Source organism: Clinocottus analis, unplaced genomic scaffold (assembly GCF_023055335.1).
Source record: "Clinocottus analis isolate CAN_PGR_092001 unplaced genomic scaffold, fCliAna1.0.p SCAF_15, whole genome shotgun sequence".
Taxonomy (NCBI): Eukaryota; Metazoa; Chordata; class Actinopteri; order Perciformes; family Cottidae; genus Clinocottus; species Clinocottus analis.
In genome coordinates this window covers 17998823-18021844 of record NW_027175876.1, presented here as the reverse complement: position 1 = coordinate 18021844, position 23022 = coordinate 17998823, and the positions used below count along the sequence as shown (strand labels likewise).

General features: G+C 49.1%; 1 protein-coding gene across 2 annotated transcripts in view; it reads right to left on the bottom strand.

Moving 5' to 3' along the window:
• The window catches only part of cd2ap (CD2-associated protein), a 48149-nt gene that overhangs the window by 13301 nt on the left and 11826 nt on the right, over positions 1-23022 (bottom strand). For both annotated transcript variants that reach the window (XM_068576758.1, XM_068576757.1), the window contains exons 2-12: positions 22190-22347; positions 15946-16123; positions 13776-13876; positions 12849-12975; positions 11334-11515; positions 7979-8063; positions 7542-7636; positions 6725-6823; positions 5490-5543; positions 2777-2813; positions 1071-1133 (exon numbers count right to left, since the gene is read on the bottom strand). In XM_068576758.1, the coding sequence (XP_068432859.1) occupies positions 1071-1133; positions 2777-2813; positions 5490-5543; positions 6725-6823; positions 7542-7636; positions 7979-8063; positions 11334-11515; positions 12849-12975; positions 13776-13876; positions 15946-16123; positions 22190-22347 (1179 nt within the window). The remainder of the gene's footprint in view (positions 1-1070; positions 1134-2776; positions 2814-5489; positions 5544-6724; positions 6824-7541; positions 7637-7978; positions 8064-11333; positions 11516-12848; positions 12976-13775; positions 13877-15945; positions 16124-22189; positions 22348-23022) is intronic.

Genomic DNA, 23022 nt, shown 5'->3' with positions numbered 1-23022 from the left:
GTCACACACACACACGCACACACACACACACACACACACACACACACACACACACCTCATTTCCTGTTTGCGGCGCAGGAAGATAGAAACTGCGTTGACAGCACATCAGTCTCCTCACCAAGAAGGACTTGACAGGCTCACAACACGTGAAGCCGTTACATAACTCCACCCTTCTGACCTGAAGGTGTCCGCGCTTCCTGCAATCAGAGCGACGCCATCGTTTCTTTAAAGGCCTGCGTGCTATTCCTGTCCTCCATACAGACTCATTTGAGTCCGGATGCGTTTGGCTCTCCTCCCTTGCAGCTTTGCACAGTTTCATTGTGTCTTGTGTGTTGTTGGTATCTGCATTGATTTCATGCGTTGTATCCGTTTTGTCTACGCTGGTTTTCAGAAATGTCACATTAACAATTCATTCTTCTTTGTCAATTAGTTAGATACACTTTTTTTCTTTTATAAATAACAAAAAAATCCAATCAAATAATTGAAGAAGAGAGTAAAAACATGGATGGCAAAAGACACAGAACCAATGACGAGGAAGAGTTTGGCCGGTGTTGACAACGCGTGGCTTTACTGGATTTAGCTGGATGCTGCGCTGTGTTGAGTCAGAAGACGATGCTCACACCGTGCACGCGTGGAGGAAGAGCAGCAGGAGCTACTGTGACTGTCGCCATCTTTGTTTTTGTTGCTGCGTTGTTGTTGTTTCAACCAAAGATGTTAGAATGAACTTCTGTGAACTAAAAACACACCGTGAAAGGGATGAAGACGAAGAACACGGACAACTCCCAGACTGGACAACGCAGACCTGTCAATCACCTGGTAGCCCCGCCCCCTAAAGCGTCCCCTGCTTTATGGAATGTTTGACTCTAACAGACCATAAAGCACTAAATGAACATCATGCTGTATAGAAGAAGACTAGAAACTAGAGATTGAGACATAAACTCATGTTTACAACGCTTAATCAAGAGAGAAGTAGAGTCATTTCCTCGTTGACTTCTATACAACCAGATGACCTGATGCTCCTGATCGGTCACTAGCGGTAGAGGAGGGTAACGGCGTGGAGACAGTCCTACCTCGGTCCTCCGGCCGGGCCGGATGAGGCTTCTTGTCGGCGCTGGGAACCTCCGGCCTGGGAGCTGAAAAACGAGAAAACATGTTCCAGTCTGCTCCAACCCGAGCGATTCAAGTTTTACCACACGATGTGGAGCACACACACACACACACACACACAGTTACACACACACAGATCCAGTATGCGTCTCTATCTGGCCTGTATGGCTCACGCACACGTGTGTGGTTCAGAGACACAATCACAGATTCATCCGCGAGAGACGCACACCACAGACAGGAGGTTGTGAATGCGGACGCTCCCGCTAACACTTCCTGTGCAGACAGGAAAGAGATGACGCAAGCGTGCATTTTGCAAACTGCAGCCCTCGGTGCCGATAAGCAGCGCCGTTTCCACCTGGAGTCCCGCCAGCATCTATAGTCTGCTAAACATTCAGAAACTCACAGACAACAAAGCTTCCAGTTTCATCATCTGTATTCTGAAGGTTTCTCAAGAGGTTTGTTCATACATCATTCACATTTGTAGAACATTTTATTCCTCAAAACATGGAGAATTTGTTTTGGCTGTTGACAGTGTTTTATGATTTATGTAGTGAAATAAATTGCCTCTTGTCGACCAAAATCAAGACTTTTCCCTCTGGCTCTATGCGATGTTCAGATTCATCTTCTATGTATGCAAAGTTGAACATATTCATACACTGCATGTATAAAAAATAACGACGTATTTTCAGAGAACCTGTAATACAACAACGTGATTGTCTCATTGTGGTCTGTGCTGCTCTGCCTCCATGGTGAGTGAAGGAACAAACCACCACGTTCATCTGGAACAGAGCGTTGTGAGTTTCTTGGAAACGCTCCGTGTCTCCGGTTCAACGACTGCGTTTCTCGGTCTCTTTCTGTGAAGAGCAAACGTCCTTTTCGTTTGTATGCTGGACGTCTGGTGACTCAGGGACACGGCAGTGCTGCTGAGCGGACGTGATGACACACACACCTGAACGCCATCCTTACAGAAGTGTCACGGTGAACTGTATCGCAACGGGGCTCAAACCTTCCAGGAAACGCTACCATGACAGGAAATGTCACTTCACACCGAGACCTCTTCGATTTCCCCAAAACCTAACAAGCGGGCGAGTGAGTCATGAGAAGGCAACCGAGGACAAGCACACATTTAACCCCACGAACAGAAGCGCCGTCACACCTGTGACTCTCACACCTGTGACTCTCACTCCAACTGAGAGGAAAAGATAGAGGATCATTTTATAAATCTGAAGTTCCTCCTGTGTTGATGGTCAACAGGTGAAATCTCTCTCTTCTTTGACATGATTATCTTCATACAGACATGTTTTCATGTGTGATGCAGGTTAGTATTTGTTGTTGTAACACTTGTTTCTGCCACAAGAGGCTGCGGTGAGTCCAGGTGAGTTTTAGATTTCTCCATGGACTCTAAACACAAGGTACACACATTGTGTAGTAAGTACATGTGAAGTCACAGTCATGTCTTCTTCAAACGTCTTTGGATGGGCTTCAAACTGCCATCTTGAAAGGGTTTGGTCGCCTGAAGAAGCCAGACTCAGACTCTCGTAGCTGGAATATGAATTACAACAACAAACCCCCTTTTTCAGTGCCGAGACCTGGTCCGGCTGAGGTTCTGCGTACTCTGAAGCAGAACAAAAGAAGGTTCCCTCTCAGTCCCCAGTGGCGTGGTACTCACCTGAGCTTTTAGACGGCGGAGGTGGCTTCTTCGGCTTCTGACAGGAAGAGAGGGCGAGAAGAGAGGGAAAAAGAGTCAGAGCGACTCACATCTGTTCTCAATTACAGAAATCAAAAGCTGGAGGCAAGAGAAAAGGACAAATAATTAGTGTTCGGTCTCAACTTGGAACATCTAATAACGGCCAAGATCTGGAACTGGAACCTTGAATGGGCAGAGAGCTGAAAATGATTTCTACGAATACAACACAGGGTCATATTGTTGGCTGCACAGCTGGAACATGAAGCTAAAAAACTGAAATTCAATAGCGTTGTTGTTCCAGTACTCAGTAATAACACCATGGCAACAGCAACTCCACAGGGCCAGAGCCTCCAGAGGGCCAGAGCCTCCAGAGCCTCCAGAGGGCCAGAGCCTCCAGAGGGCCAGAGCCTCCAGAGGGTCAGAGCCTCCAGAGGGCCAGAGCCTCCAGAGGGCCAGAGCCTCCAGAGGGTCAGAGCCTCCAGAGGGCCAGAGCCTCCACAGGGCCAGAGCCTCCACAGGGCCAGAGCCTCCAGAGGGCCACAGGGTCAGAGCCTCCAGAGGGCCAGAGCCTCCACAGGGCCAGAGCCTCCACAGGGCCAGAGCCTCCAGAGGGCCACAGGGTCAGAGCCTCCAGAGGGCCAGAGCCTCCAGAGGGCCAGAGCCTCCAGAGGGCCAGAGCCTCCACAGGGCCAGAGCCTCCACAGGGCCAGAGCCTCCACAGGGCCAAAGCCTCCAGAGGGCCAGAGCCTCCAGAGGGCCAGAGCCTCCAGAGGGCCAGAGCCTCCAGAGGGCCAGAGCCTCCAGAGGGCCAGAGCCTCCAGAGGGCCAGAGCCTCCACAGGGCCAGAGCCTCCAGAGGGCCAGAGCCTCCACAGGGCCAGAGCCTCCACAGGGCCAGAGCCTCCAGAGGGTCAGAGCCTTCAGAGGGTCAGAGCCTTCAGAGGGTCAGATCCTCCAGAGGGCCAGAGCCTCCAGAGGGCCAGAGCCTCCAGAGGGCCAGAGCCTCCAGAGAGCCACAGCCTCCAGAGGGTCAGAGCCTCCAGAGGGTCAGATCCTCCAGAGCCTCCAGAGAGTCAGAGCCTCCAGAGGGTCAGATCCTCCAGAGCCTCCAGAGAGCCAGAGCCTCCAGAGGGCCAGAGCCTCCAGAGGGCCAGAGCCTTCAGAGGGCCAGAGCCTCCAGAGCAACCTGTAAAGGCCTGTTTTCAAAGGAGAAATCCTTTCCTGGTGCTCAGCAGCTCTTCACTGAGACCTGGAGGACATGCACTTGAAAACAGATCGTGTGCATTACTAAACCTCCGCTGCGGTCCATGCGGCTGGGGAAGGAGGACCGGACGCTCTGGCGCTCTGATTAATTGGGTTGATTTGCTCGACAGCGGCCGCTTTGTTATCGGCCTGTGATCTATCCCCAAAGCTGTTCTGCGCTGCCTCCACAGGCCGCCGCCGGCTCAGGTTTCCAGACGGCACGCGGGTTCACACCGCTGTGATGCCGGGCGGCCGCCGCCACGAACGAGCGCCTTCAAGGCTAGAGGCCACAAACCAGAGCAGAACATCCTGATGTAGTCAGACTCCCAAGTCTAAACCGCCATGACCGGACCTTCTTTAATTTTTTTCGCCAATTTCTTGTTGTCATCGCCGTTAACTGTGAGTTATGTATTCAAGAAGACAGAAAGAGCTCTGCAGTCATGTTACTTCAGTAAGAGTACAAAAGTATTAACGTCAGAATCCTACCAAAAGTAGAAGCTTACACTTCATTTATAAATAACTGTACTATAATGATTCATGCGTTCATTTGGTCATCACTTGTCCACACGCTCCTCTCACTGAATCCTGTTGACAAACTTGAGAATGAATATTTCTCAGTAAACTGAGCCGAAGCGAAAGAGGGAAGAACTGATTCATCCCTCTTGAGGTGGATTATGTAATCGGGGCATTTGAACAAAGCAAAGATTGACTATCTTTAATGCCACGAGTCAGGACAGGAGTGGACGATGCTCGTCAGGATGGAAACCAGCTCTGTCGTGCGGGCGGTCAGCATCGTTTTCTGCAGGATCTGCGTCCACAACCCTTTAAAAACGCACATCACATGACCGCTCACCTGCACTGGGCGTGTGCATGACGGTGTAAACAGGAAGTAGATGATCGACACGCTGCAGATTAGTCGCTGAAAATACTGCAGAGGAAGAACGGCAACGGAGGAAAGAGATTTCTTTGCTGGGGCCGAGGCCGAGCTGTGGCTGGTAGACGCTGGTTTCCTTCTGACATAAGGGTCATGTGACAGAGGCGTGACGAATCGGAGGAGGACACGCCATGGCTGCTAAGACCCAATCAATGAGCGAACGCGGGCGTCGACGCCGTTGTTTCCAAACGTCTCGCAACAGATGTGAGCTTCAACATGGAAAGCCGTGTGGACACAGCTTTCTGCATGAGGAAACCAGCAGTCACGCCGTCTATCAGAGGAACAGCTTTCATTGCATACAGTGTGCAGAGAGATTCGTCACGGAGTCACAGCTCAGTGAGAAGAGGAAACCTCCACGAGGTCATCAGAGCTCTGATCTGCTTCAGAGGAAGAGGAGGACCAGCGGACCATGTGGGTAACCTGCTTTTGTCAAAGGAGTCTGGAGGCTTTGAAGAGAGAGGCCCGTACCGACTGGAGGTTCAAGCACTTCACAAAGTCTGCAGCTTCCAGAGGAGCTTACCTCTTCTGAGTCCTGCTTGGGAGAGGATCTCACCGAGCCTCTGGACGTGGGCGTCTGAAACACAGACAGGGGGAAACAGAATTAAATGAAGTAAGCACATCTAGTAGAGGGAGGTAGAACCTCCACACAGCCCCCTGCAGCTCCTTTGTGTTGTTAAAGCTGGTCACTGATCAAAGAACAGACTCATGAGCAGGAAGCTAAAACGCATCCGGATGATTATCCACCGGCCTCGTTGCTCCAAGCGGGAAAGTGCTTTGTGAGAATCCGATGCGGACAACATAAGCCGTGCTTTGCTGCTCCACAACATCAATCAGAAGATGGAGGTGATGGGAGGTGATGGACGCCGCGGTGGCGACCCAGCTGCTGCAGGACCACCGAGCTTTCACAACCACTGCTTTCAACACCAGAACAAAGAGATGCAGCAAAGAGGTCGCACTTCACACCCACTGCAGACACACAACACTTCCAGAAAAAATAAATATATATATATTTACACACATATGGAGTGTGTATGAGTCTATAATAAACTATACGGCCAAATGACAGGCACTCAGACCCTGAAGGACAAAGTGTCCCCATTGAAACCCATTTAAACCACAAAAAGTGATGCTGCAGCACATCATCATTAGTTCTTGTGTGTCGGCTTTCATAAAGAGCAGCTTGTATCATTTACCAATCCATAGAGCCATTTCCTCACAAGATATATATGTTCTTTTAGATCACAGTAAGCGTTTAAGAGAAAATAATTGCAGTGTACAGTGTGAACAAGTTAAACAAACTATTTAAGGGTGAATGTGGTGAAAATTAAAGTGGAAAATAATAGTTTTTCATAGTACTTTAGGAGCAGTTTCAGAAAGAGAGGTTTTGTTTTTATTCCAACAAAACAGCACCGCAATCACAGACATGATGCACACTGCAAAACATCACATTTATTAAGTTCATTCAGAAAATAACAGCTACGGCATTATTCTTTAACAAATTGTTAAATGGGTTAAAGTCTGAAAATGAATAAGTGTGTGGTCAGACTGTTTATTTCAACTCAGTGAAAAGATAAATGTGTTTCTCTTAAACCACATCAGAGGCACGAGGGTTGTGAGGCACCTTCACACTTCATTACAACCAACATATATGTTTATAAAAATGAAGAAAGAAACAGCAAAGCCTTAGATTTGATAAGCTTGAACTTAAGGTTTGTTTCGTAGTTTTGCTTTAAAAGTGATAAAACAAGACCTCACCTCTTTCTCTGCTTCAGGCAGCAGGTCCACAAAGTTGTCGGGGAAGACTCCGTCTCTGCCCCCGACCTCCCCTCGCCACCAGCCCGGCTCCCCCGTGTCCTGCCGCAGATCCAGAGAATACATTAAAGAAGTCACTTTGTCTCCAACAGGCTTTACGTTCTAATCTAAACAACAGAAACTCCACCAAAACAAGGTGACAAAGACCAACACTTCTCCTCGTCTCCACTAGATGGCGGTGGCGCTCTACTGCGGCCGCGCTGGCCGGCTGAAGGAGCGTTATCCAACCCAACAGCTGAACACCACGACGGCCTCTTAGGGTTTGCCTTTTGTGTCTGACGTCTCCACGCACCCAACTCCGCATTTACCGTCACGTTGCTATGAATTGTGGGTAATGCCCTGGGGGGGTCAAAGTCTGCAGGAATGCGGACGAAGGGAAAGGGCTTCCTGCTGGACTCAACGTGCCCGAGAGCCCTGAAGGCCTCCAGGTGACAGACCTGATGCTGCCGACAGTGATGCTCATCACAGGGACATGTCTGATGAGCGCCTCCAGCAATGAGACAGAAGACCTGCAGCGCTCTGAGTTATAACAGTTCACGACTTTCAAAACTGTTTATTTATTCAATCTCAAAGGAACCGCTGATGTTTCTACTGGAATACGCTGGAGGACGACTTGACAACACTCGGTATGAGCCGATGAGCGCTCAGCCCGGGCGAGTCGGCACGCTGGAACCCCAAAACATGGAAGAAAGCAAAATAAATTGCAGAAAGCATGGAGGGGGAGGAGCTGTCCTGCAGAGCAGGAACAGCGAGCGCTCACCTTGCTCAGGATGTGGATGACGTCGCCCTCCTTGATGGTCAGCTCGTCCTCATTTGTCGCCTCAAAAGCAAACTTGACCTTACAGTACTCTTTTGCTGAGGGGAAAAATAAATAATGGGGTCTCAACAAGGATTTGTGGACGGAAAGCACAAGGAAACGGAGTGCATCAGATGAACACAGACACAGGAGGTTTACATCAATACAGACTGCTGTTGGAGGTTTCATCATATTCAAACTACGCACTGGAGCTTTTAACTAATGGCAGATGCTAAGAAGGCTAACAGAGCTAGCACGCCCACGTTAGAAGTAAACAGGACGAAGAGCACAAACTCCCCCACACCACCACCACCACCCACACACTGACAAGGACCCGGTGACAGTAAACACACTCCTGCACATGTCAAAGCATCCTCTGCAGAACTTTCTGGGTGCTTTACCTTTGGATTTGCCGTCTCCGTCTCTCTGCGAGTCTGTCATGTTGGGATGGGCGGGCTTTGCAGCAGATGGTAATGATGGGATTGGCTAAAATGAAGCAAACCATACAGATGGAAATGATTTATTGCACATGAGTGGATGTGTGGCAGTCTGAACACAGGGAGAGGAGTCCTGTGACTCCGAGCTGTTGAGTGGAAGTGTGTGTCTGAAAGATGCTGTTCATTGTTTCTTCTCTGGGGCTCAGAGGCGTCCAGCAGCAGCATCTATCATGTGATGCAAGTTACCAAAGTGAGCTATCAAAGTGAGCCAGGTGAGTCACCGTCGTACGCGCTGCTGCCCTGCTGGCTGCTAGATGACTGAGAGGTAATCAGCATCTTATCCTCACAAAATAACAAGACATCTAAACAAATAACCGTTTCACAAGCGCGTCGACGTGTTGAACTGGGAACCAGAGAAGCAAAACAAAAGCTGCCTCGTGTTCTGGTTGCAGGACTCCTCCCTGAGGATGAAGATGAACTGTGTGTAGCAGCGTCAGGCTGAACGATACAGAGAACATGAACTCATCACGATGGACACGCCCATTTATCAAGGTGGAACACATGGAAGAAAGAAGAAGCACTGGAAGACACAGAAGACGCCCACCTGCTCTCATCTACAGGAAGTGAAGTCTGACGTGAGGATGATTAGTCACAGGAGAATGAAACAGAGCAGGGAAGAGATGGAAGAGGAGGGAAGAGATGGAAGAGGAGGGAAGAGAGGAAAGAGGAGGGAAGAGGAGGGAAGAAGAGGGAAGAGATGGAAGAGGAGGGAAGAGATGGAAGAAGAGGGAAGAGGAGGGAAGAGATGGAAGAGGAGGGAAGAAGAGGGAAGAGATGGAAGAGGAGGGAAGAAGAGGGAAGAGATGGAAGAGGAGGGAAGAGATGGAAGAAGAGAGAAGAGGAGGGAAGAGATGGAAGAAGAGGGAAGAGATGGAAGGGGAGGGAAGAGGAGGGAAGAAGAAGAAGAGAGGGAAGAAGAGGGAAGAGAGGAAAGAGGAGGGAAGAGGAGGGAAGAGATGGAAGAAGAAGAGAGGGAAGAAGAGGGAAAAGGAGGGAAGAAGAGGGAAGAAGAAGAGGGAAGAGGAGGGAAGAAGATGGAAGAGGAGGGAAGAGAGGGAAGAAGAAGAGGAGGAGGGAAGAGATGGAAGAAGAGGGAAGAGGAGGGAAGAAGAGGGAAAAATAGGGAAGAAGAGGGAAGAAGAGGGAAGAAGAGGAGGGGAGAGAAGGGAAGAGGAGGAAAGAAGAGGGAAGAAGAGGGAAGAAGAAGAGGGAAGAGGAGGGAAGAGAGGGAAGAAGAAGAGGGAAGAAGAGGGAAGAAGATGAATAGGAGAATAGGGTAGAGAGGAAAAAGAGAGACAATGATGAAGAGGAGGAAGAAGAGGGAAGAGATGGAAGAGAAGGAAGAGAGAGAAGAGAGAAGGGAAGAGGAGGGAAAAGATGGAAGAAGAAGAGGAAGAGGACGGAAGAAGAAGAGGAAGAGGAGGGAGGAAGAGGAGAGAAGAAGAAGAGGAAGGAGAAAGAGAGGGAAAACGATGGAATAAGGAGGAAGAGAGGGAAGAAGAGGGAAGAAGAGAATGGAAGAGAAGGGAAGAGAAGGGAAGAGAAGGGAAGAGGAGGGAAGAGAGGGAAGAAGAGGGAAGAGGAGAAGGGAAGAAGAGGGAAGAGGAGGGAAGTGTCAGAGTGGAGCTTGAGTTAATATTTTCCACGCTGATAAAAAGCTTCATGTGTTGTGGCCGTTCGGTCTGACGCCTCCTCAGCAGCAACTCTGAGACAAACAGGTCACCGTGTTGTCGTCCAGGAGGACGAACCGGTCTGAGAGGATTTAGAAAAAGTCTGAAAAATCTTATTGAGTAAATATTTTGCAGCCAAATGGAACAGTTAACAGGATATCCAGCCCCTGCTTATCATTTAAGAGTTGACAGTCTGATCTCTGGGTCACTCGTTGGGTCATCGAGTGATTTTGGTGAATCAGAACTAACCAGAATCACACAACAGCTGGAGCTGACCCACCTCCGGTGCTGTGGAGGTAAAACACAACACAGGTGTTCCTCCTCATGGCGTCTGGTGGCGTCGCTGCCTGGAGGAAGACGTGGGCGCTGTCGCTGACCGAGCATCTTCTAAATATAGCGTCAACTTGAACTAACACACCCAAACTTCCCCTTTAACGTCAACATGCCATCGATGCCAGTAAAGCTGCTCTTGTATTTAGTGTTTTGAGCTTGAAATAAACAACAGGAACTCATCGAAAATGGTGTTTTCTTTCCATTTGGAATCGTAGACTGACTCCACGCTGGCCGAGTGTCTCTCTACCTGAGAGGCAGTGTGAGGCGTTACCTGCCGGACAGGTGTGTTCACAACAAACACACACGTCGCTGGCTGAGTTGCTCCAGTGGAGGCAGACAACAGCGAGGTCAAACATATAAAACTGATCAATAAAGAAAGCCGATGTTAAACGACGTACTGATGGAGGGGACAGGCAGCGTGAGGCTGGGGGCGGAGCTTAGAGCTGAGAAATTAACATATACATGTATATGTATTAACATGAGACTTCAGAGGGAACGGGCACAGCCGCAGGGCATCACCCACCTAGCACAGGTTATATAAACAGTATACATCTATTGTACGGGCTGAGGGGAGGTGCAGTGGATGCCTACAGGCTCCACCCACTCATCAGGAGAGCACTGACATCAGGTGTGGGACGAGACACACCTGATCCTGATCCCTCGTCAGGGACGTGAACAAAAGGAGGGGAAGGGAAGAAGACGGAGCCGTCTGAGAGACTTCAGCTCATGATGGAGCTCCGTCTTCAGGTCTTTTGTGTTTGCTAAGCTAAAACCTGCAGAACTGACTCTCTACAGGAAGCCATCAACGCCTTTGACGAGACTGTTTCCGGAGTCGTGTGTGTGAATCTCATGAAGACATTAAAAGACTCTTCTCGTTATGGAGTTTGTTTGAAGGAGTTTTACAGCCTGATATCTGACTGACTGCAAGAACAATCATTTAAACAAATAAACTGCAATAACAATAGAGTGAAGCTGCCTCATAAGTTGAGTGGCATCTTCCAACATCTCTCATCTTAAAGTACTTGAAAGGAAAAAAAGACATCTTGTGTGTTCTTTGGACTTCGACACTTAGACATCGTCGTGACCAGCGATGACCGGATCAAATCTTAACTGCACTTCTCAAAAAGTTGACATAAAAAAAGCTCATCAGCTGCAAAGCTTCCACGTCTCCTCCCTGGTGGTCAACGCCAGCTATCGGTGAGTTGTCGCCATGATGTCACGGCGCGCTGCATGTTCTGAGGTTGCGTCCCACTTACTCTCTCCTTCCTCTCCTCCGTGTCGGGGCTGGGCAGCCGGGCCTTTAGCTTGACCGAGCCTTCCCGGAAAATGTCTCCGAAGCCGACGCCCCGGATCTTCTTGGGCTGAGCGATGACTCCGTTCCCTGAGGCGGGCTGCGGGGACGTGGGGGGGGCGCCGGCGCCGTCCAGTCCGCCTCCATCTGAGAGAGAGAGAGAGAGATGTGGTCGGGATTAATCACGTCTTCACCGCTCTGCCTTTGAGTTTATAAATGGTCCTTAAAGGCCTTCGGTCGGTGTCAGACACACTTGTCTGTGTTTTGAAGAGTTCGTCATGAGACAGTGAGGGTCTGATAGCAGTAGCAGCCTGTCAATCACCTGGTAGCCCCGCCCCTAAAGCGTCCCCTGCTTTACGGTCTGCTGCAGCTGTCAGACACTTGGCTATCTGGTATTTGCAAGCAATTGCGTTTGAGTTTGTCTGAAAGTTGCCAGTAGACACGGCCACTCGTAAACTGAACCACGGCGTCGCTGCAGAACTTTAGATTCTGTGTTTACAGTTTGCCGTCTAGACGGCTCGGGAAAGACTTCTGCAGCCGACGTGCCCGAGCACATTTAAGATGACGGCTGAGAAAGCGTCTGTGGGACAGGATGCATGACAATACTCGATGCTCCACTTTCAGCCACCAGAAGGTGCTAGAATCCTGTTATAACCAAGTTATAATACACCGCTCCTAAATATATGAATGACAATATCCATTCATAAAAATAAAACGTAATGTCTACAGTACACACACACACACACACACACACACACACACACACACACACACACACACACGGAGCGTCTGAGGCAGAGATGAGAGAAAGTGGGTCCGTTCTGTCACAACAGAGCTCGTTGTTGTCCCGTGAAAGAGGAGAGAGAGAGGTGAGTCTTGAAGATCTTGCTTTCCTTGTTGGACTCTGTGTCCTCTCGTGAATTTAAAGTTCACTTGCGACGTACACCGCCTGGCCAAAAAAGTCGCCACCAAAAAGGACACACACTAATATTTGGTTGGAGACCTTCAGCTTTGATTACATTCGCTGTGGAAATGTTTCCATGAGCTTCTGCAATGTCACTAGATTTATTTCCATCCAGTGTTGCATTAATTTCTCACCAAGATCTTGTAATGATGATGGTAGAGTCTGATGCTGCAAAGCTTCTCCAGCACATCAGAGACTCTCACTGGGGTTCAGGTCGAGACTCCATGTTGGACATGATGCCTCATGCTCCCTGAAACACTCTTTCACAATCTGAGCCCCATGAGTCCTGCATTGTCATCCTGAAATATGCCCGTGCCATCAGGGAGGAAAACATCCACTATGGAACAACCTGGTCATTGCTCAACGCAGACCTGAGCAACTGCAGCAACCTCAGATCCAGGCTGGTCCAGTAGGCAGTAGCAGTCACATCCAGGTGGACCCTTTTGTTTTGGCCAGGCAGTGTGTCTTCACATCTTGTCTGCGTGTAAATGATCACAAACTATCTTTTCCTCCTACCGGTCTCCTCTGCGGCCGCGTCGTTGGCGTCTCCGTCCTCTCCCGTGGCGTCCAGCTCTTTCACAAAGTTGGAGGGAAACAGTCCCGACTTGCCGTTGAAGTTGCCGTTCCACCAGCCCTCCTCAACCTGCAGGGGAACACATGAGGAGACTTAAACGACCTGCTACAGGAATGCAATTTGGCTTTTCTGTACTTGAACATTCCGGCTTCAGGCGCCGCGTCAGTCTTATCTACATCGGCTTCCCCGTGAGATCACCTGGGAGAGAGATCACATTGCTGCTTCTGGTGCAATCATCTACTATAGCCTGAAGTGTGGGTGTGTGTTCCACCTTTTCCCCTCTCAGATCCTGGAGCCTTTGCACTCAAGAACAAGTGTGAATATTCTCTTCATGAATGTGGTGAAACCCTGAGTCCATTTGTTTGCTTTAAGGTGGACCTGTGTGCACACAGCTTATGATCCACACACCGCTGATTATCTACTATGAATATAAAACAACCATGCAAAGCAAATAATACAACATTTAGGTGGCATTTGTTGCAATCAGTAGAATAAATTGACACGTTAAAGACCAACTTGTACATTGTAGACGTTCCATGTTGGTCTCCCTCCTCAGAGACGCTGCTGACCTGCTGCACAGCGCCGCCTCTTACCTGTTCTCACCTGCCAGCGCCACCAATGAACCCGCTAACAGCTGCTGTCTCTTCACTGGTTACATAGGTTAAGTGGTCGTAATATTACACCTTTAACCATCGGGTCTCAGATTACGAACCAAAAACTGAACCCAGCTGGTCTTGTTTATCCAAACAAAACCAACAGGCCCGTGTGGATAAACCAGGAAACTGCCGTCCCCCTCCTGCTTCACTCCGCCTCTCGCATCAGAAGTAAATCAGAAGCCCACCGCGTTGATGCACGCATTAGAAAAGTACCTCTTCGATGACGTCCACGACGTCTCCGATCTTCAGCTCCAGCTCGTCCTCGTTCTGCGGCTGGTAGTCAAACAGGACTTTACACTGTCTCCTCTTGGGCTCTGTGGGAACGGAAGAAAACACACCAGTTAGTCAACCAACCTGTTGTGGGCTCGTGCCAGTCTGGTGGGGGGGGGGTGGAGAGCTGTGTGTGTGTGTGTGTGTGTCTTCTCCTCTAGAATGTCAAAAGGGAGGGGTGGGGCGGTGTGAGAGCTGGGACGGTGAGGCAGGGTGTAGATCCAGGGAGTGGGAGGACAACCCCCCCCTGCAGGCAGCAGACACACCCTGCTGAACAAGCAGAGCTGCACACGGGGAAATGAACAAGGAAAGAAGAAACGGCACACAGCGCACTGATGGGAATACAAGCGGTTCATGTTGAGCGTGCATGTTCTGAGCCCGAATAACAACAGGTAGCAGGTAGCAGGTAGCAGTGAGCAGGTAGCAGGTAGCAGAGCTGCAACAGGTCACAGCACACGGATCAAATCAGCAAAAGGAAAACAAAAAAGATTGCTGATCAGCCGGAGCATTATTGTTGTTTTGGTACAACAGCTGGAAGGCTGAAGACTAGATTGGACCAACACAAAGGTTTCAACTGCTCTGAAGTCAGTGCAAACTTATAAACAACATATTTAGTCATCGCCACATGTAAATGGTTACTTGGATAAAAAACTAACAATTTAAATCATAAAGTAAACAATATTTGTATTGCTAAAAACCTGCAGCACATTAATGGAACCTCCGTGCGCCAGCGCTGCTCTCTCTGCTAGCGCTGCTAGCGCTGCTACCGCTGCTCTCGCTGCTACCGCTGCTCTCGCTGCTCTCGCTGCTACCGCTTCTCTCGCTGCTACCGCTTCTCTCGCTGCTACCGCTTCTCTCGCTGCTACCGCTTCTCTCGCTGCTACCGCTGCTCTCGCTGCTACCGCTTCTCTCGCTGCTACCGCTTCTCTCGCTGCTACCGCTTCTCTCGCTGCTACCGCTGCTCTCGCTGCTACCGCTGCTACCGCTGCTCCCGCTGCTCTCGCTGCTCTCGCTGCTACCGCTGCTCTCGCTGCTACCGCTGCTCTCGCTGCTACCGCTGCTCTCGCTGCTCTCGCTGCTACCGCTGCTCTCGCTGCTACCGCTGCTACCGCTGCTACCGCTGCTACCGCTGCTACCGCTGCTCTCGCTGCTACCGCTGCTACCGCTGCTACCGCTGCTACCGCTGCTACCGCTGCTACCGCTGCTCTCGCTGCTCTCGCTGCTCTCGCTGCTCTCGCTGCTACCGCTGCTCTCGCTGCTACCACTGCTACCGCTACGACATTTATTGTCCTGAATATTGGCCCGGATCCATACGCATCAACTACGACCGCTGTGCCACGTTATCATGATGCGAGTACGGGGCCCAGTGCTTCTCTAATATAATATAATATAATATAATATAATATCGGGGAGGCGTGACCTCCGGTCAGCTGGTGGTGAAGTGAGGAAACGTTCCGCATCACTTCACCTCTAACGCATGCGTAATGTCTTATTGTCCACTTGGCACCTGATGGCACGCTGCGTGTGCGTCTCCACTGATCACTAAGCTCCGCCCACTGGGCTAGACGCAGGAAGTGGAGGTGGTCACCGCAACGTCACCCGTCGGTTCGGGGACTGGTGATTTGAAGCATCGAGTCTGGCGCCATCTTGGATTATCGCCGTCACCGTGTTGCTTTTCTTTGCATCCAATAAACGGAAGTTACCATATTGGGAAAGCGGAGGAGTGGCTGAAAGATGCTGTGTACAGCACTGGTAGAGGCAGTGACCTGTCAATCACACAAGCCCCGCCCTAATGCACACCGTGCTAGATGGTTCACTTGACTTCAAAAAGGACCATCGTTTACTAAAGGAACATCACGCTGGATTGAAGAAGACCCGAGGTTGCTGCTGAGTCACACTGAATCCAGAAGGTCCCGTGGACTTGACAGCAGTTTGCAGGAGGAGTCCTCAGTCTGGCTTCAGGGGCACCGAGAACGAAAACACTTCATATTCTACTCTGCGGATGAATGGTGAACACATGAATAGCACGTTAGCCCTGGTTTCCCTGGCAGTATAATCCTGTACCAGTCCACCGTGGTGACACATGCCTAACGGCATCAGGAAGAGGTCTTACTCTTGGAGGCGGCTGGCGGCTGAGGCAGGAAGCCGCCGGTCGGGATGCCGATGGTGCTCATCCTCTGGACCAGGTTGGCCACGTTGCCCGCGCTCTTCTCCCTCCTCACGGGCTGAGAGGCCTCCTCTTTTGGCTCACTCTTGGTTTCCTTGACCTCTTTGGATTCCTTCTTCACTTCCTGCAAAAACAAAATAATAATAATAATAATAATGATCACAAGAGGGAAGCATCATTAAATCATCATTCCGTCTAAAGATGTAGCTGCAGAACTTTCTCTCACAGTAAAAAAAACATTGATTTATTATTGCTGTGAAAACATCTTCAAACACGATTTTTTTTTCCAACTTTCTTGCCCAAAAACTTTTGAACATTATGACGATGTAATAATTTATCTATACTCATTTTCTGCTGAATGGAGCTTGAACGCATCATAGTAAAACACAACTCAAACATAGATATTAGAGATGAATTATGACCCGTTTACACTGAGCAGATTATTACACATCATTAAAACTATCGATGACGAGATTTGTTTTAATCCCTAAATTACAATCTAATGATTTAAATGATGTGTTTATGAAGAAACAAAACACTGAAGAGGACTCTCACAAAAGGCGACCAACCGGTTAACAATTACATTTTGAAAAGTTGGCTGACTTCAGAAGGATATGAATGATTGTGGATGGATGGATCCTTGTCGGCCAACAACAGAGATCTGTATCCGCTAATATGGATCAGTGATCTGCAATTAGTATCATATCTAAAAGTTATATTGGCTCCCTTTGTGTCTTTGGTTCTGATCCGAACCGTGACTTTTATGATCCGTTGCAGCGTCAACATCGAACAAGTGAAGGCTTCACAACACACAGTCTTCTCAAGAGAGCACGGCCGGGATAACTTCCGGTGAACTTCTCGTTTGCTAAACCACAGGAAGTGAACTTCAGTTTAAAACCCACAACCTTAAAGCAGATGAACCCATCAGGTGCTGACGGGACGCACACTTTAACTTCAAGAAGGAAACAAGAACCGCAGTAGAGCTCATTGTTCCTCATGGGACAGCAGCCAACACACACACACACACACGGCGCGGCCACACACACACACACACACACACACACACACACACCACAGAAGTGGACTTGGTCTGGGAAACATTCCATTGCACCGCACACAAAAAACACACAACGCAAACACAACGCACCTCCACTCGACATCCAGGAGCAGCGATGCTGGTCACAGTGATGACGAGCGGTGAAGGTGTTCTTCACCAAACACACGACACAGAAGTCTCATCACTGCCTGTGACTTTCTTTTCAGCCAGTATTTATTTAGTTAGTTGCTCCTGCACCAAACCCTTTATTTGTCTCATGTGACTCTACTTTAATACATCTGTTTCAGATTTAATTGCATTAAAATTACACTTTAATGCACGTCTTTGACAGAAACTTTCAAAACTGCCGCCCATAAATCCGCCCATAAAGTTTTCATTTGCTAACGAACATAAAACACAATAAAAGGTGAGTTTTCCATATAGCATTTAAAAAAAATTATTTCATAATGTATATTTCCTATAGACACCATGATAATGTTATTGTGAATACTTTTAATGGTGTAGAAAATGTAATTCACTCAAATCTGAATGAAAAGCCACATTTTGAGCTTCGTTTCATCTGGTTCCTCATAAACGAAGCGCAGAGACGCAGCAGAGTGAAATATTGCTGTTCAACACATGTTGGAGCCATATATTGCATTTTGATTATAAATCATGTCACATAATGTATCTGTCCCTTTGACACATGAACGGATCTTATATTTATATTCAAAATAATGCCCTTTTTGTGAATTATCCTCATTAATTTGAAGAGGATCAGCTGGTGCAAGAGGACGGGGTGCGACCCAATATCAGCTTTTATTTTCTTGTGTTGAACGAGACGTCGGCTCAGTCTTTGACCTCACGTTAGACTTTACGTCAGTAGTTAGACTCGTGATTTAGTTTGTTAGAGAGAAAAGAAACCAACAAAGTGATGGAGATGGAACAAACGTCTCCAGAGTTAAGCAGAGTCCTGTAACGTGGAGCAGAACAGGACCAGAAACCAGGCGAGCTGTCCCTCACAGCCCGCCCTGAAGAGGCTTTATGGTCTGTTACACCTGGAAGATAGTGAGCTGCCATTGGTTGACCCTCGTCACATGACACGTGACATAATGAAGTATCACTCTACAAGTGATGGAGTGAGATCCATTATTCTGAAAGGGCTCATCCTGCATCGTGACGTACTTTAAGTATATTTTCATACCAATGATTCTGTATTATTGATTTTCAGAGTGAGCTAATAATTTGAATGTGAACCAAACTGTGCAGCACTGAGGAGGAAGTGCAGCAGGCAGAGAGCTGCTCCTATGAACACTTCCTGTTCACGATGGAAGCTGGTCCAAGACCTAAGAGCATGATCGCTGGGAAACACCTGGACCAGCAGCTCATACGCACTGGGAAACACCTGGACCAGCAGCTTTACACACTGGGAAACACCTGGACCAGCAGCTCATACGCACTGGTAAACACCTGGACCAGCAGCTTTACACACTGGGAAATACCTGGACCAGCAGCTTTCCACTGGGAAACACCTGGACCAGCAGCTTTACACACTGGGAAACACCTGGACCAGCAGCTTTACACACTGGGAAACACCTGAACCAGCAGCTTTACACACTGGGAAACACCTGGACCAGCAGCTTTACACACTGGGAAACACCTGGACCAGTAGCTTTACACATTGGGAAACACCTGGACCAGCAGCTCATACCCACTGGGAAACACCTGGACCAGCAGCTTTACACTAGGAAACACCTGGACCAGTAGCTCATACCCACTGGGAAACACCTGGACCAGTAGCTCATACGCACTGGGAAACACCTGGACCAGCAGCTTTACACACTGGAAACACCTGGACCAGCAGCTTTACACACTGGTAAACACCTGGACCAGTAGCTCATACGCACTGGGAAACACCTGGACTAGCAGCTTTACACACTGGTAAACACCTGGACCAGCAGCTTTACACACTGGTAAACACCTGGACCAGCAGCTCATACGCACTGGGAAACACCTGGACTAGCAGCTTTACACACTGGTAAACACCTGGACCAGCAGCTCATACGCACTGGGAAACACCTGGACTAGCAGCTTTACACACTGGTAAACACCTGGACCAGCAGCTCATACGCACTGGGAAACACCTGGACTAGCAGCTTTACACTAGGAAACACCTGGACCAGTAGCTCATACGCACTGGGAAACACCTGGACCAGCAGCTTTACACACTGGGAAACACCTGGACCAGCAGCTTTACACACTGGTAAACACCTGGACCAGCAGCTTTACACACTGGGAAACACCTGGACCAGCAGCTTTACACATTGGGAAACACCTGGACCAGCAGCTTTAAACACTGGTAAACACCTGGACCAGCAGCTCATACCCACTGGGAAACACCTGGACCAGTAGCTCATACGCACTGGGAAACACCTGGACCAGTAGCTTTACACTAGGAAACACCTGGACCAGTAGCTTTACACTAGGAAACACCTGGACCAGTAGCTCATACCCACTGGGAAACACCTGGACCAGCAGCTTTACACACTGGAAACACCTGGACCAGCAGCTTTACACTAGGAAACACCTGGACCAGTAGCTCATACCCACTGGGAAACACCTGGACCAGCAGCTTTACACACTGGAAACACCTGGACCAGCAGCTTTACACACTGGAAACACCTGGACCAGCAGCTTTACACACTGGTAAACACCTGGACCAGTAGCTCATACGCACTGGGAAACACCTGGACTAGCAGCTTTACACACTAGTAAACACCTGGACCAGCAGCTTTACACACTGGGAAACACCTGGACCAGCAGCTTTACACACTGGTAAACACCTGGACCAGCAGCTTTACACATTGGGAAACACCTGGACCAGTAGCTCATACGCACTGGGAAACACCTGGACCAGTAGCTTTACACTAGGAAACACCTGGACCAGTAGCTCATACCCACTGGGAAACACCTGGACCAGTAGCTCATGCGCACTGGTAAACACCTGGACCAGCAGCTTTACACACTGGTAAACACCTGGACCAGCAGCTTTACACACTGGTAAACACCTGGACCAGCAGCTTTACACACTGGTAAACACCTGGACCAGTAGCTTTACACACTGGTAAACACCTGGACCAGCAGCTTTACACACTGGTAAACACCTGGACCAGCAGCTTTACACACTGGTAAACACCTGGACCAGCAGCTTTACACTAGGAAACACCTGGACCAGCAGCTTTACACACTGGGAAACACCTGGACCAGTAGCTTTACACACTGGTAAACACCTGGACCAGCAGCTTTACACACTGGTAAACGTCACACGGCCCTGAACACCTGAACCCTAGACCTGAATCACACAGACTGTGCTCCATCGACTGCAGTCACTTCATGGAACCAGAGACACGCTGGTGCTCATGAGTTAGCGCGATGAAGCTGCTTACCGTCTCCCACACAGACACGCTTCATGGTCCTCCTCCCGGCAGCTACCACGACGAGAATGAAGACAATGAAGGAAGCAGGAAGACAGCGACACTGTGGAGGGCAAAGTTCAGCGGGCCAGCAGGCTCCTTAGAGGATTAACGACCCGAGCTCAGTGACCGGACCAGGCCGATTAGCAGATTACCTATCTCACTACGAAGCATTAGGTGGAGAGCAGGGGAAGGTGGAAGGGAAAAGGCAAGCCAGGTGAGAAGATAAGCCACCGAGACAATGGTGACAGACGAGGAGCTCTGCTGCTGAGCATTGAGGGGTCACTATGAACTGTACGCTCACTCGCCGTTATAACACCACAGCATAACCTAGGACACGAGGTTAACACTCGGAACAATGTTGGATCTTTAGATTGCACTCATCTTTTTTTTGTCGTTTGGCATTATAACTGAGTTGTACTAAACAAAAAACATGTTTGAGAGCTCTCTACTTCTGCAGGACTTTTACACTGCAGTGAAACTGGAGAAAAATGTGACTGCCTGTGGTTCAGATGTTTAACGTGGTAAACACCGTGCTGTACAACAATTTGTGTCACAAACTAATGAGTACAAACGTCATCCTGGGTAACATCACAGCTGACAATCAAGAAGAGAAAAGATGGAGGAGGACGAGAGGAGAAGCCTCTCATGCCTCCACAGAGACCAAGATGCAAAGCAAATGTCTGAATGAATTAATGGGACAACAGCAATGAAAAATGTCACACAACTGGTTTATTCAGTTGCTCGCTCACCAGTTGGTGAACCCATGAACACGCCGATGCTCACAGTGAAACTCCTGCTGGCCTGTTTTACCAACCGTGACGAACAGAAGACATTAACGCAGCTCTGTTAATAGAAAATCAAACAGTCCTTTCCCTTGACGACCAGGAAGCGCCCTGCAGGGACACACAGTGCAGTTCACTGCTGCAATAAAGAGTCCTACCTCGTGTTTCAGTCCGGGATCCATTAAGTGCTGCTTTTAAATAGTCCATCAAATCCCACATCAATAAAGGCCGGACTGCGCTCTCTCTTTTAACGATCAATCGCCTCGCGTCCTTCATCCAATCAAGAGCACGACAACTGGAGGTCAAACAGCCTCCTCGTGTGCGACACTTGTCATTTAGCAGACATCTACAAACACACAAACTCTCTTACACACCTGTCGTTCATTTGTCTGGACCAAGAGGAGACGATGACAAATTGCTGCGTTCTGGTTCACTTTCGACCGGTTAATCAAAGAACAATACAGCTTGAAAACAGATTGATTTCAAGATTGCTTCCTCAACAGATTTCACAATCAGCTGGTGGATTTTTATTCCTTGAAATCAAGGTAAATATCCTCTCTCGTACCATCCCCAAAGACCCGGACTAACCGGGCCAACGGACCCTAGTTCATCCTGACCGACCCACACCAGGAGAGGGAACCGGATGATGGAACATCTGGTAGAAAACAGAGTCGTGCCCACAATGTGCGCCGTGGCAGCTGCTCATATGCTCTCCTTACAGTAATTCACAGACTCTAAGACATCAGCCGTCACATCTGCTGCAGCCTCAGTCCAACACAGAGCTGACATCAGATGACATCACCTGTGATGTCACAGCAGCAGCTGCGACCCTCAGAGGAAGTGTGACGGTCAGCTGTACCTGGGCGTAAACAAAAGAGCCTTCCTCTTCCTCTCACCTTCACAAAGTTGTCGGGGAAGAGGCCCCTTTTCCCGTTCAGGTCTCCCTCCATCCAGCCGTCCTCCTCGATGTACCGCACGTTCTTGATGACGTCGCCCGGCCGCAGGGTCAGCTCGTCCTCGTGGAGCGCGTCGTACTCGTACTCCACCACGACCTCTGCTCGGGCGGAGCGGAAGAACGAGAGGACGCCGGCGCAGGAGGGCGGGGGTGAGAGAAACAACAAGACACCGTTATATGGAGGCAGTTTGTGTAGAAAACTGAAAGGGCAATGTTGTAGTTACAGCACCTGCAGTCGTCACAATATTACGTCATAATTAGCACATGAGTTCTTGAGCTGTGGCCACAGACGGGCTCAGTGAGGCCACGTTATGGTCAGTTTACTTTGAGCGCAACTGGACATGCAAAGGGGCGGACCTTTCCGGTAAATTTCCGGAAAGTTTCCACGCAAATTTTGGCACGGGAATTTGGGGAATTTTGAAAAAAAGAAATGTCCCTAAGTTTTCCTCAAAAGCATAAAACAGGGAAGTTAAATGTAGTTGAGAACAAGACTCTGAACGCTGAGCTCAGCTGGACCCTGAATGCAGCTGGTTGAACATCGTCTGCAGAAACATAAACATAAAACATTCTGTTGTTTTTGACGTTTCTGTCATCAGTGTTGCGTCTGAACGTTTCAGCCCTTTGGCTAGTGAGAGAGCGCCGAGTTGTGTAGAGGCCAAGAGCGGTACTGCAGCCAGAGATTTAAATTACAGCTGCAACATATTGAACAAAATAACTGAACTAGTTCATTTGTTGAAGCTGTGAACTTAGTTCAACATGTTGAATTATGGACTA